Source organism: Coregonus lavaretus, assembly GCF_964263955.1.
Source record: "Coregonus lavaretus genome assembly, chromosome: 39".
Lineage (NCBI taxonomy): Eukaryota > Metazoa > Chordata > Actinopteri > Salmoniformes > Salmonidae > Coregonus > Coregonus lavaretus.
The window spans coordinates 22226169-22238788 of NC_140026.1; the positions used below are offsets into that span (position 1 = coordinate 22226169).

At 42.8% G+C, this 12620-nt stretch overlaps 1 protein-coding gene across 5 annotated transcripts in view; it reads right to left on the bottom strand.

Moving 5' to 3' along the window:
* Nucleotides 1-12620, bottom strand: part of nrxn2b (neurexin 2b) — an 863757-nt gene that overhangs the window by 393672 nt on the left and 457465 nt on the right. For all 5 annotated transcript variants that reach the window (XM_084156410.1, XM_084156411.1, XM_084156413.1 and 2 more), the window contains one exon: nt 1064-1237. In XM_084156410.1, the coding sequence (XP_084012536.1) occupies nt 1064-1237 (174 nt within the window). The remainder of the gene's footprint in view (nt 1-1063; nt 1238-12620) is intronic.

The following is a 12620-nucleotide window of genomic DNA, read 5'->3' on the forward strand; positions in this document are numbered from 1 at the left end:
GCCATTGAGAGGGCATAGGCCTTTAGGTCTCATGGGTAGTAGCCTACAACTGCAAGTTTTTTTTAGGACATTTAATTTACTGTTGGGATCATGAATACATGGCTACTAGCAGTAGGTATTATATTTAGAGTTAGCGATCTAGTTAATGTGTTTTAAGTTTCCATTTCCTCAGGTGTTGAACCCCAAATTAATTAGCCTACGATATTATTTAGTGTACATAAAGATGAATGTAATTCAGCTCAATTGAACAAAACTAAATAAAAGTCCTATTTTTACAGTAAAATATAGCAACTATAGTCTAATTGTCCACCCAAAATTCATGACAATCACTGGATTAGGTTGCACATCAAAATATATTGAATCAAGCATTATTGCTTGGACGTGTTAAGACGAAAACAACGTATTTCTTGAATACCTCAGTAGTCTATTTATTACCGTTCTAAAATAAAGCACTACGAATGACTTTAGAAGATGATCACTCATGATTTGGGTCTGACCAAATGATGTCACTGGTGCCACCAACTGTAGAAGTTAGTGGCACCAGTGACACCAAGGGAAAAGGTTAGTCTGGAGACCTGTAATAGTAATTCACACTTAGGCTAGGTGTTGATTCAGGGGAACTGATATACCAAACACTCATTTGCAACATAGCCTAAGACATTAGCTTGGCTTTTATAATGTATAAAGCAGACAGACAGATAACAAGAAGACACACAGAGTAACAGCAGAGAAGATGCTGAGACAGATAGACAGCACAACAGGGAGGCAAACAAAGGTGAGTTGGCGGCACACAGTGATGTGGGCTGGTGTGGATAAAATGCCAGGGCCGGATTCTTGTCTAAGTCTGCCCCTGGTAAATGCCAAGTGTGTGTGTGTGTTATATTGCATGTGTTTGTGCATGCGTTCACGTGTGTGTGTGTGCATACATGGGCATAATGTGTGTTTGTGTGCCTGTGTGTGTGTCCGTGTGCATGTATGTGTATGTGTGTGGTTTGTGTGTGTGTGTGCTTGCGTGCATCCTTGTGCGTGTACAGTATGTGCATGTGTGTGAGCATCAACTCACCGTCGCAGCCTCGCTCCACCTGGCCCACCCTGTGGAGGGCGTCTGCGATCAGGTCTGGCAGTCTCCCGTTGAGGTCCACCGAAGCCAGGCAGCCCTGGTACCCATCCCGGGACGCGATCAGCTTGGGCAGACTGTTGTACATGCTCTTCCCCACGCCACCGATGTACAGCTCCCCTGGAGAGGAGAAGACAATAACAACATGAGGAAAACTGGCCTACATTCAATCAAACTCACAATGCAGAATCTCTCAGGTATGATTTGTAGGGGGGTGGACTTTAAGAAAGCCTCCTGAGAAAGGTATTGACTGGCTATAGCAACAGCTACATACAAGGACTAGTGGTATTTCCAGGTGTATGTTAGGCTATTGGTCTGTAGGAGGCAATACTGGTCCAATAATCATAGTGAAAATTTGCAATTTGTAATCCCACCCCCCCCACCCCCCCAATCCTTTGTCATTGTTGTTCCGAACCCACAAGTCGTTGTCAAGTTCGCCACCCCCCACCCTGTCCGTTGGTTGGTTGCGCCAGTTGATCTGCCCTGTGCGGAGCTCGCGCGCCCGGTTGCGCCTTTCCCAGTCTGCCCTGTACAGAGATGGCCCATGCCCGGTATCCAAACATACAGTGCATGGCGTGAGAGATGTCGTCACCGGTCGAGTGTGTGTAGCTACCTAGTTTAAATATCAACAGTACAGCCACAGCAGCATAACATTTGATTAACACTTGATTTAACCGACATCATCATCAATATATATATCATTCATATTCGGTCTGGTGTGCGCAGTAGAGAGGCAGAAAGACAAAGAGGTAAATCGCAATCAGCTGATAGCCCACCCTCTTTTCCCAATGTCAATCATGTCTTTAGGAGACACTGTATAGCTTGCTTACAATTTGTGATGATGAGTCAATGTGTTATTGCAGAAATAAATAGGCATATGCTTAAATTTTTTATTTTTTATTTTTGCTACATAGTCATTTGGTATGTTAGGAATTTCGAGATATGGGGGTAGGTGCCTTTTTTTAAATATATTTTTTGCAGCTGCCCCCTGAAAGGTATGCATGGCCCTGCAGCAAACTAACATGGTCATAGTATTACACCTGATTCTGAGTGTTTCATGGCTTGCAACTGGCTGAAAAAGTAGGCTATCCTTGCCTATAGAACTGAAGAAATGTATTAGGCAATAATTGTAGCCTAATTGATTGCTTCAAAAACAAAATGAAAAACATCAAGCAAATCTCAACAATGTTGTTGTTGGCTCAATCACCTGCACTCATGTTAGGTTAAAGAAATTGTGTAGGTAGCATTGCATCAGTAAGTGAGCACATAAAGACAGCCTTATGAAGACGAAATTCACATCGTTTTTGGTGACTGAATCTAAACCTGTGCTTCTAGCTAACCTTTTAGAAACCTGATTAGAATACAATAAATTATATACTACAGCCATTATTACAATTTACCTTACCACGCGACCATATTATTTATTCTGTCTGTTGTGTCTTATTTTGGTATTTCACTGACAACAATCCGGTGTTGAATGGCACCCCCCGCGCGCTGAATTGTTTCCCGCTGTCACGACTTCGGCCGAGGCTGCCTCCCCTCCTTGTTCGGGCAGGCTTCGGCGTTCGTCGTCACCGGCTTACTAACCACTGCCACCCCAATCATCATCACATTTGTCTTGTCTTGTCAATCACACACACACCTGGTTCTAATCCCCTCATTAGTCCGTGTATAAGTGTTCCCTCTGCCCCCTTGTCCTTGTGGGTGATTGTTATTTGTGAGAATAGTGTAGCTCGGTGGAGCTACTCGTACATTTTGTTGCCAGGGTAGATTTCCCCCTGTGCCTATGTATTATTGGATTCTACCGTTACAGTGTATTTGCCAGTGATGAGAGAGTTTCCCCCTGTGCCTGTGTCTTTGAGCGCATTTGTGTGTCCACGAAGGAATAAACTCTGTATTCGGTGATTACTGTATGCGCCTGACTCCTTCCATCACACCCGCCTATTTTTAATAGGCACTATGCGCTTGCGTGTGATATAAAAAAGATTGGCTTTGTGTAGCCTAGGTTTTAGTTTTTAGAATGAAAGTATGTGTGTGAGGGAAATAGTTTGTAAACGATAATTGAATAGACAGCTGTGACTGATTTGATTGAATGCCACTCCCACTTGCAACTGTTCATTACTCAATTTCTCCCCGTACAGCAAACGTTTGCTCGTGTTTATTTATCATGCTGACGTTTTCCAGCACATTCCTACTGCTAGACAACCAACATTATTATACAAAAACACACGCCAGTAGACATTTTGGAAGAAGAGTTGAAGTTAGATCTACACATTCTTTGTCGCCGACAGCGGAATATTTGTGGACTGATTAGGCAAGCGTGCGCATATATATACAATGGTCTATATGACTGTGGAGTTTTTTCTTTCCTAATGTATTTATTCGCCAAAATGGGGATTCTCCAGTTGAAACAATAACAAAGAATCCCCGCCCGTTTCTGTAAAAAGCTGAGGGATGGGGCTGGAGAAATGTAACCACTCAAATGTATAAACAGCGCTATGGATGCATGGACTGACCAGCCATGATATCAAAATTATAGTTTTAATCATGTTTTGAGGCTATATAGTGTTTGTTCATATTTACTTTGTTTGCAAACATTGGTGTAAAACAAGCTTATACAGTGGGGAAAAAAAGTATTTAGTCAGCCACCAATTGTGCAAGTTCTCCCACTTAAAAAGATGAGAGAGGCCTGTAATTTTCATCATAGGTACACGTCAACTATGACAGACAAAATGAGAAAATAAAATCCAGAAAATCACATTGTAGGATTTTTAATGAATTTATTGGCATATGATGGTGGAAAATAAGTATTTGGTCAATAACAAAAGTTTCTCAATACTTTGTTATATACCCTTTGTTGGCAATGACACAGGTCAAACGTTTTCTGTAAGTCTTCAAAAGGTTTTCACACACTGTTGCTGGTATTTTGGCCCATTCCTCCATGCAGATCTCCTCTAGAGCAGTGATGTTTTGGGGCTGTCGCTGGGCAACACAGACTTTCAACTCCCTCCAAAGATTTTCTATGGGGTTGAGATCTGGAGACTGGGTAGGCCACTCCAGGACCTTGAAATGCTTCTTACGAAGCCACTCCTTCGTTGCCCGGGCGGTGTGTTTGGGAGCATTGTCATGCTGAAAGACCCAGCCACGTTTCATCTTCAATGCCCTTGCTGATGGAAGGAGGGTTTCACTCAAAATCTCACGATACATGGCCCCATTCATTCTTTCCTTTACACGGATCAGTCGTCCTGGTCCCTTTGCAGAAAAACAGCACCAAAGCATGATGTTTCCAACCCCATGCTTCACAGTAGGTATGGTGTTCTTTGGATGCAACTCAGCATTCTTTGTCCTCCAAACATGACGAGTTGAGTTTTTACCAAAAAGTTATATTTTGGTTTCATCTGACCATATGACATTCTCCCAATCCTCTTCTGGATCATCCAAATGCACTTCAGACGGGCCTGGACATGTACTGGCTTAAGCAGGGGGACACGTCTCGCACTGCAGGATTTGAGTCCCTGGCGGCGTAATGTGTTACTGATGGTAGGCTTTGTTACTTTGGTCCCAGCTCTCTGCAGGTCATTCACTAGGTCCCCCCGTGTGGTTCTGGGATTTTTGCTCACCGTTCTTGTGATCATTTTGACCCCACGGGGTGAGATCTTGCGTGGAGTCCCAGATCGAGGGAGATTATCAGTGGTCTTGTATGTCTTCCATTTCCTAATAATTGCTCCCACAGTTGATTTCTTCAAACCAAGCTGCTTACCTATTGCAGATTCAGTCTTCCCAGCCTGGTGCAGGTCTACAATTTTGTTTTTGGTGTCCTTTGACAGCTCTTTGGTCTTGGCCATTGTGGAGTTTGGAGTGTGACTGTTTGAGGTTGTGGACAGGTGTCTTTTATACTGATAACAAGTTCAAACAGGTGCCATTAATACAGGTAACGAGTGGATGACAGAGGAGCCTCTTAAAGAAGAAGTTACAGGTCTGTGAGAGCCAGAAATCTTGCTTGTTTGTAGGTGACCAAATACTTATTTTCCACCATAATTTGCAAATAAATTCATAAAAAATCCTACAATGGGATTTTCTGGATTTTTTTTTCTCAATTTGTCTGTCATAGTTGATGTGTACCTATGATGAAAATTACAGGCCTCTCTCATCTTTTTAAGTGGGAGAACTTGCACAATTGGTGGCTGACTAAATACTTTTTTTCCCCACTGTATTTTGGGTTCTGATGGGGTACAACAGTTGAACTAAGCTCATGAGGCATTTATAAGTTATATTGGTAGGCCTACATATAATTAATGTATAAATCCAAAAATTGATGTATTAACTGCAGATTGTCCCTTTAAATGTTTGTTTTAATTATGCCTACTGTATGTTCTGATATGTTGAAAACGGCTATTGGCCATTGATATTCAAACTATCAAAAAGTAGGCCTATTAAATATACAAATAATTGTAAAACATTTTTAAAATAATTGAAAAATAAAGATTTCTACATAAAACTAAAAAATAGGAGGAGAAAATGAAGTGACCACCCAAAGGGAGGGGATTGACAAATAATTGAATTGATATAATTTGTAATAAATTAAGCTTTGCAGACATTTGGAACTCATTCCTGTGCTAAAGCCGGACGCGACCGGGAGACTCATGGGCGGCGCACAATTGGCCCAGCGTCGTCCAGGGTAGGGGAGGGAATGGCCGGCAGGGATGTAGCTCAGTTGATAGAGCATGGCGTTTGCAACGCCAGGGTTGTGGGCTCGATTCCCACGGGGGGCCAGTATAAAATAAAATAAAAAATGTATTCACTAACTGTAAGTCGCTCTGGATAAGAGCGTCTGCTAAATGACTAAAATGTAAATGTAAATGTAAGACAGACCAGAGAGGACAAATCAATACAACAGAGGAAACAGACTGCAAATCAGCACATGTAGTTTAACAGTTCAACTCAAACAACATCTGTCAGAAATAGATAAAGTTGCATTGGAGAAAATAAACTAAGAATAGGGATTTTAAGACTACCCTGTGGATATCTCTCCCCCCCTTGAGAAGTTGACATGCTGGCAGTGGCACTTCCTATTGGAGCAGACAGGACTTTCATGTCACAACAGCTGTTGATTCAGGTAGCCTGCCTGTAAACACTGATCATCATAATGGAGTGGACCAGAGGATTGACATTTAGAACCAGCTATAAGTGGTGAGGTATACTCCTGGGATCGTGTTCCACTCTCATCGTTATGGAATAGAGTGCATGTAACATGTCTCCACTGAACTGATTCATGGCATTGAGTTAAGGGGACTGAGAAAGGGTACTGTACACAGGATTGGGATTGATGTTTGATGCAGACACAGTATTCCTGTCAATATTCCTTTGTGAGCTCTTAAATTCACATAACACTGTGTCTTTGGGAGGTGAGGGTTTATGATTTTTCAAGCCAGAGATCGGCCGTTATTGAAGATAGGCCAATTAAATACTGTCAATCTAAAGTAAAGCCATTGTATTTAAAAAATATTATTTATGCATTTACTTTTTATCTGTTTCTTACTCAAATTATTTTTGTTTAAAAAGTTAGTTTTTCTGCTCAAAAGATATTGCAAAAGGATTTGGTGAGAATGCCAAACTAAATTATGAAGAATCAGTACATCAAAACTCCTTTGATGTAAGTACAATAAGAATAAAACAACTATTTTGCTCCTGGCATTTCTTATCATTTCCATTTTTCATTCAGCCTTTATCTAAACCAGGAAGTCCCATTGAAATGAAAAAATGCATTGTGGGTCTATATTTCCCAAGGAACCATTGGCTAAAAGGGCAACCCTAGCAAATAAATACAGGGCCAAAGACAATTAATATTTGGCTTTGAGATAAGCAATAAGCCCACTAGGTCAAATAGTGTCAGAGTAATTTAATAAGTAAATTATGGTTTGCATGAATGTGTGTTTGACACTAAATGCATCTCAGTCAAGGCTGTAAGGCATTCTAATCAATACTGTGGATTCATTAGCTGCATAACTGAACAATGCCCTCAAATTGTAGAGAAGAAGAATCGCTTCTCAAATGTGCATTTTTATTGCTGACTTAATCCAAAAAGTGCAAAGCAGTTTTTGAAAAGTTAGCAGACATTTTCAAGAGTAAGTGGACTGACTATAATGCATTCAGTTGAGGAGAAATAACCATTATTTGTGTCAACGATGTAAAAAAACTGTTTTTGTCTGGTTTAGAAGATTGAGCACCCGTGCGCGCGCGCACACACACACACACACACACACACACACACACACACACACACACACACACACACACTCACTCACTCACTCACTCACACACAGACCTGTGTGTGGGGTATTGTGTGTCCCATTCCAGCTGCGTTCATCCCTGGGTCCCTTCATTGTGTTGGTAATTGGTCTGTGGTAATTCGTGATCTCACTCTCCATCTCGCTCCCTCTCTCTCCCTCTGTCTGGCTCTCAGCATGCCCACAGAATGTCACCTCTTTTGGGTCGACCTTCCTCTTGCCTGTTAGGAGCACTTATTTTGGACTTTGTGTGTGAGCGTTCTGTAATGTATTTTGACTCCTCTTAGAAACATTGTAAGACATTTGTTGCCAGTGTTTTAGGTCCTATTTGCTTGAGTAAGAGTTTTGGGCTACGTATCCCTTCGTGAGAGATAGTAAGAGAGTTCTGTGCTCTATTATGGGTCCTCTGTGAGCTACTGTGAGAATGTTCTGAATGTTCATTTCAACTCTTAGTGTTTTATAAGGTAACAGAGTTGTGGTCAGTGTTTTGATTCTTCTCCCCAGCCCAGGCAGTGATGAATGTTCTAGTGCACAGGTTCTGCATCCCAAATGTCACTCTATTCCTTATATAGTGCATTACTTTTGACCAGGACCTATTGGGCTCTGGTGAAAAGTAGTGCACTATATAGGGGAGTAGGGTGCCATTTGGGATGCAACCGGGGTCTAGAGGTCCACCAGAGGGGACCAATTACAGCCTCTCAGACACAGCCGGGGCTACTTCCACTGTGCATCTGCGGTTACCATAACAGCCTCTTAGGGGCCCCTGTGTAGGGCCGCGCTGCATCTGAGCAGAGAGAGGGCTGCTGGGATAGGGCCCCTGGAGGGCCACTACAAGCAAGCTCAGTAACACCTGTGTCTGGTACGCTAGTGACTTCATATTTGAAGTTTGTTTTTACTGTAGTCAAACACTTTAGTCTACACAACTCTTCTATAGTCTTCTAAAAAAAGATTGAAAAACATCTTGTATCACAGCGCTTCTGCTCTTTCTAAAAATCGAATTTATCTGTACTGTATATAACAATATGAATATGTACAGTATATGCCTGCAGCGCCAGGATTGTAGGTTCTATTCCCACAGGGGACCAGTTCGAAAAAAGCATCTGCTAAATTACAATATATATATATATATATGAATAGTGTTTAAATAGTATTTTTTTTGTCTCTTGGTGTCTTTCCAATATATAACTTTTATTTTATTTAGAATTCAATACAATATCTTATGTTGTTCTTGTCTATTACTGTTCTGTACTTTGTCAAGTATTTGTATATTTTATGTGGACCCCAGGAAGAGTGCATGTGCAGCAGCTAATGGGGATCCTAATCAACTAAACTATAGCACTGACCAACCTCAGTTCACATGACCTGCAGTCAATCAACTCACTTACAGTATCATATCAATTCATAATGATAACCTCATCATGAAAAACTCCATAGAACATTTTCTTGCCACATTTCCCTAAAATAGACTGCTTTTGTCAAGCAGCTGTCCCTTAGACCAAGGCCACTGTGAAATCCAAAGATACTCCTTAGACACTGTCCCTTCAAATCGTCTACATAACACAGAAACAACCATTAAGTCTCATTAAATAGTCTATTATGCACCTCTCCCTCCCGCTATCTGGTTTATTGGCAACCTTGTTGATTTCCCTCCAGTCATCACAAGAAGAGAGTATTTGTCTGGCTGGCGCTAACTGCCTCTAATTGACACAAATTGAATGGACGTTGATGCTGACACACACACACACACACACACACGCTGGATGAATGGCTGGCAGAAGCTGTGCAGTAGAGGGCCAAGGCTGGAGGATGTCAATGGGAGTATTGTATAGGAACAGGCAGGGAATCTTTGATTGTAAATTACATTGCAGTTCGACTCAGCAGTGTGCCACAACAAACTGATTGCAGGAAATTAATGTTGTTGCCGCTTGGAGTGTTAACTGATGACACCAAATTATCGGTTGTATTATTATTATTATTATTATTATTATTGTGTCCCATATTGTGCTTGTGAGTGAGTGTGTGACAACTCCACGTGTAGGGATTCAAGTCGAGCAAAAATACTTGACTACCTGCAGGTGAGTTTAGAAATGTAGTTTCAAATGATGCGTTGGAAGGTTAATCTCGCTGTGTTCATTAGGCTACTTTTAATTGGTGACGTGCGCTTTCTGGTTCTCTCTATGAAATCTCGGATGCCATTTTGATCGGTGTTGTTGTGTCTGTCAGAAATGGCCTCCACACAGTACAATAGAACCACAACAAAAAGGACGGCATTTCTGTCACGTCGACGTCCTGCTTTGTGGCAGTACTCAACCCCCTTCCCTTGCTCACACACCTCGGCGTCATTCCGCCATTGTTCTACACGCACGCACACACAAGCACGCACACACACATACCTCAGTGGATTTGTCCTTTCTTTACAAGCCCAGTTCTGAGTGCCCTACATAATGAAATCACCTGGGTGCTCTGTATATCCACTGCCCTCCAGTCTAGTCAAGAGAGGTGAGGGAGAGGATGAAATGGAGGGAGGGAGAGAGGGAGAGGAGGCAGAGCGAGAAAGAGAGAGAGAGAGAAAGAGGGGGAATGGAGGCAGAAAGAGAGAGGCAGAAGATAGAGAGAGAAAGGTAGAGGAAAGCGAGAGAGAGAGAGAGAGAGAGAGAGAGAAAGCGAGCGAGCGAGAGAGAGAACGAACGCAGGCGTGCCAAGTAGGAGTGTCTCATCTGCTCCAAATCCACTCTCTTTCACAATGACTAGCCATACAGTATGGGTCCCTATGGGCCTCCCTGGCCCACATGGTTCTTCCACCCAGGCATGGTACTAAGTGGGGCATCAGTGAAGCAGTATCCTGGGGAAGGGCATCATAGCTACAGGCCTTCTCGGGCAGCCAAGCCCAGGAGAGAGCAGTCTTCATGGGCCATAAACGCAGTCTGGCTGACACGCATCAAAGCTTTTTATACACACACTGTGTGTGTGTGTGTTTGTCTCTCTCTCTTTGTAGTTTGTGAACACACACACACATCCACGTGACACGCCTACACTCTCCAATAGCCTCTCTCCTGTCTTCAACTCCCTGATCCAACAGCTCGGGACAAAAGCCCTAGTTCTCACTCACGTTTCCACACAATACCTCCACAACAGGCCTTCAAGTCTCCAATAGCACAGGCTGTGCCTCCACATTCACACTCCTATTGAGAGATGTTTGTCAGGCATAACTGCTAACAGCCAGACCCTGGGAGCTTTTCAACTGCACTGAATGGAAGCCTCTGTTTAACTGTGACACTCTCCGAGATTGGATAGAGTAAAACTGATAGGCGTCATTACCTGCTTTCTCTCCCTTGCTAAATCTCTCTCTCTCTCTCTCTCTCTCTCTCTCTCTCTCTCTCTCTCTCTCTCTCTCTCTCTCTCTCTCTCTCTCTCTCTCTCTCTCTCTCTCTCTCTCTCTCTCTCTCTCTCTCTCTCTCTCTCTCTCTCTCTCTCTCTCTCTCTCTCTCTCTCTCTCTCTCTCTCTCTCTGGCTGTCAGCAGGGTGATGGAGGGTGGGACACACGCCTGTTAAAACACAAGTGCGTCTCCGCGACAACGCCCGTCCGTCAAGGGGACATTTTTACTGGGCAGCCCTGTCAGAGGGAAGAGCCCAGCCAATCGGAAGCTGGGGATTTATGACTGATGGGGGATTTGGCCACTGTTGTTGTCTCCTAAATCAACTGCCCTCCCCTCTGCTCGCCTCACTGCGCTGTAGTAGTCAGCAGTATAGGGTGTCAAACTGGATAATGTGCTGCTATCCACTGAGTTGTGGTCAACACACTCTCTCCCACACAAACCAAAACACAGGGAAAGGCGGCCATTTTGTTATGGCTGAACTACACTGCAAAATCAATGACTCAAGGTAACCCTGAACTCATTGTGAAACGCTTTATGAAACTCTGCTTTCCCCAACCACTCGCCAACCGCGATTCGCTCCAGTGGAAATCGATGTGACAAAAACCAGCACAAGAAAGGCCATTTTGAACAAAGTTTTTGTCCTCTGCTAAACCTTAACCCACAGCTATCCTCAATGTACCTTCTTATATCCCCTAATGGGAGTCATTGATTTTAGGACTTTATTTTGTTACTTGCTTTAACAGACACACAACACACACTTGGTTTCTGCTGTGTCTCTCACAATCACGCAGCAAACACACGTGCGTAAACACACCAAAACAGTGCCTTTCCTCTCCCTCTGTTTTCTAGCAGCCAGCAGGCGAGGAGAAGCGGGGAGGAGGGAGGGAGGGAAAATAGCCACCGCTCTGAGTAATACCACAGTAAATTGTGGTCTACAACAGGTCAGTGGAAAAAGGAAAAACACTGCTCAATCGCAGCACTCAAGCGGCTTCGCCTATCACTTATTTACAGAGCACTGCCAGGGAGGAAGGAAGGAGTGGAGAAGAAAGAGAGAGGGCTAGTAAGATATAAATGCATAATAATACATATTTATAAGCGAGGGAGAAACATTTTATGATGATGTTGATCATGAAAGTTCTGACAACGTTGATTATGTTGATAATCATTACAAAGGGAAAAGTAACTACATCCTAATATGCTCATAGGATACCAATGGAGTTAGGCGCCGTACTATTTATTTGAGATTATTATGCAAATACACGCAAGCTCTGCTTCAGCATGTCTTCATCAAATCTCCGCCCACCTTTCACTTCCCTCTCAAAATGGTGAAGACTCGAGATGATTTAATAGAAAGTAAATGAAACACACTTACGCACCGATCCTCAGTCACCCACACACACATCCTAAAATAATATGTCTCATACACATACAGTCATCAGTCTGTCAAATAAACTATATGAGTTCATAATATGTACCGTGTACATATTACATAGTTTATTTGACAGACAGATGACTATCTCCGAAAGGAACAGATATGAAGAGGCTGAATGTTGAATGGCGAAAACAGAATTATTTCCTTCCTTCTCTCTCCTACATGCTAATGATAAACAGTGGGAGTAGAGAGGGGCTCCAGGAGCAATTATAGGGCCATGGTCGATACTGTCTCTGCATATGTATGCCTGTATGTGTATCTCTGTGTGTGAAGGCTATGTAAGAGGTCTTTCCATTAGGTTGGCTTAAAACTCCCCCTTCGTTTAACAGGCCTTAAAAACAAGTTACGTTTCAACACACAGAGACTTCCTTGGGGAAGGCCGCATGATGTTAGATAAAAATGCACTT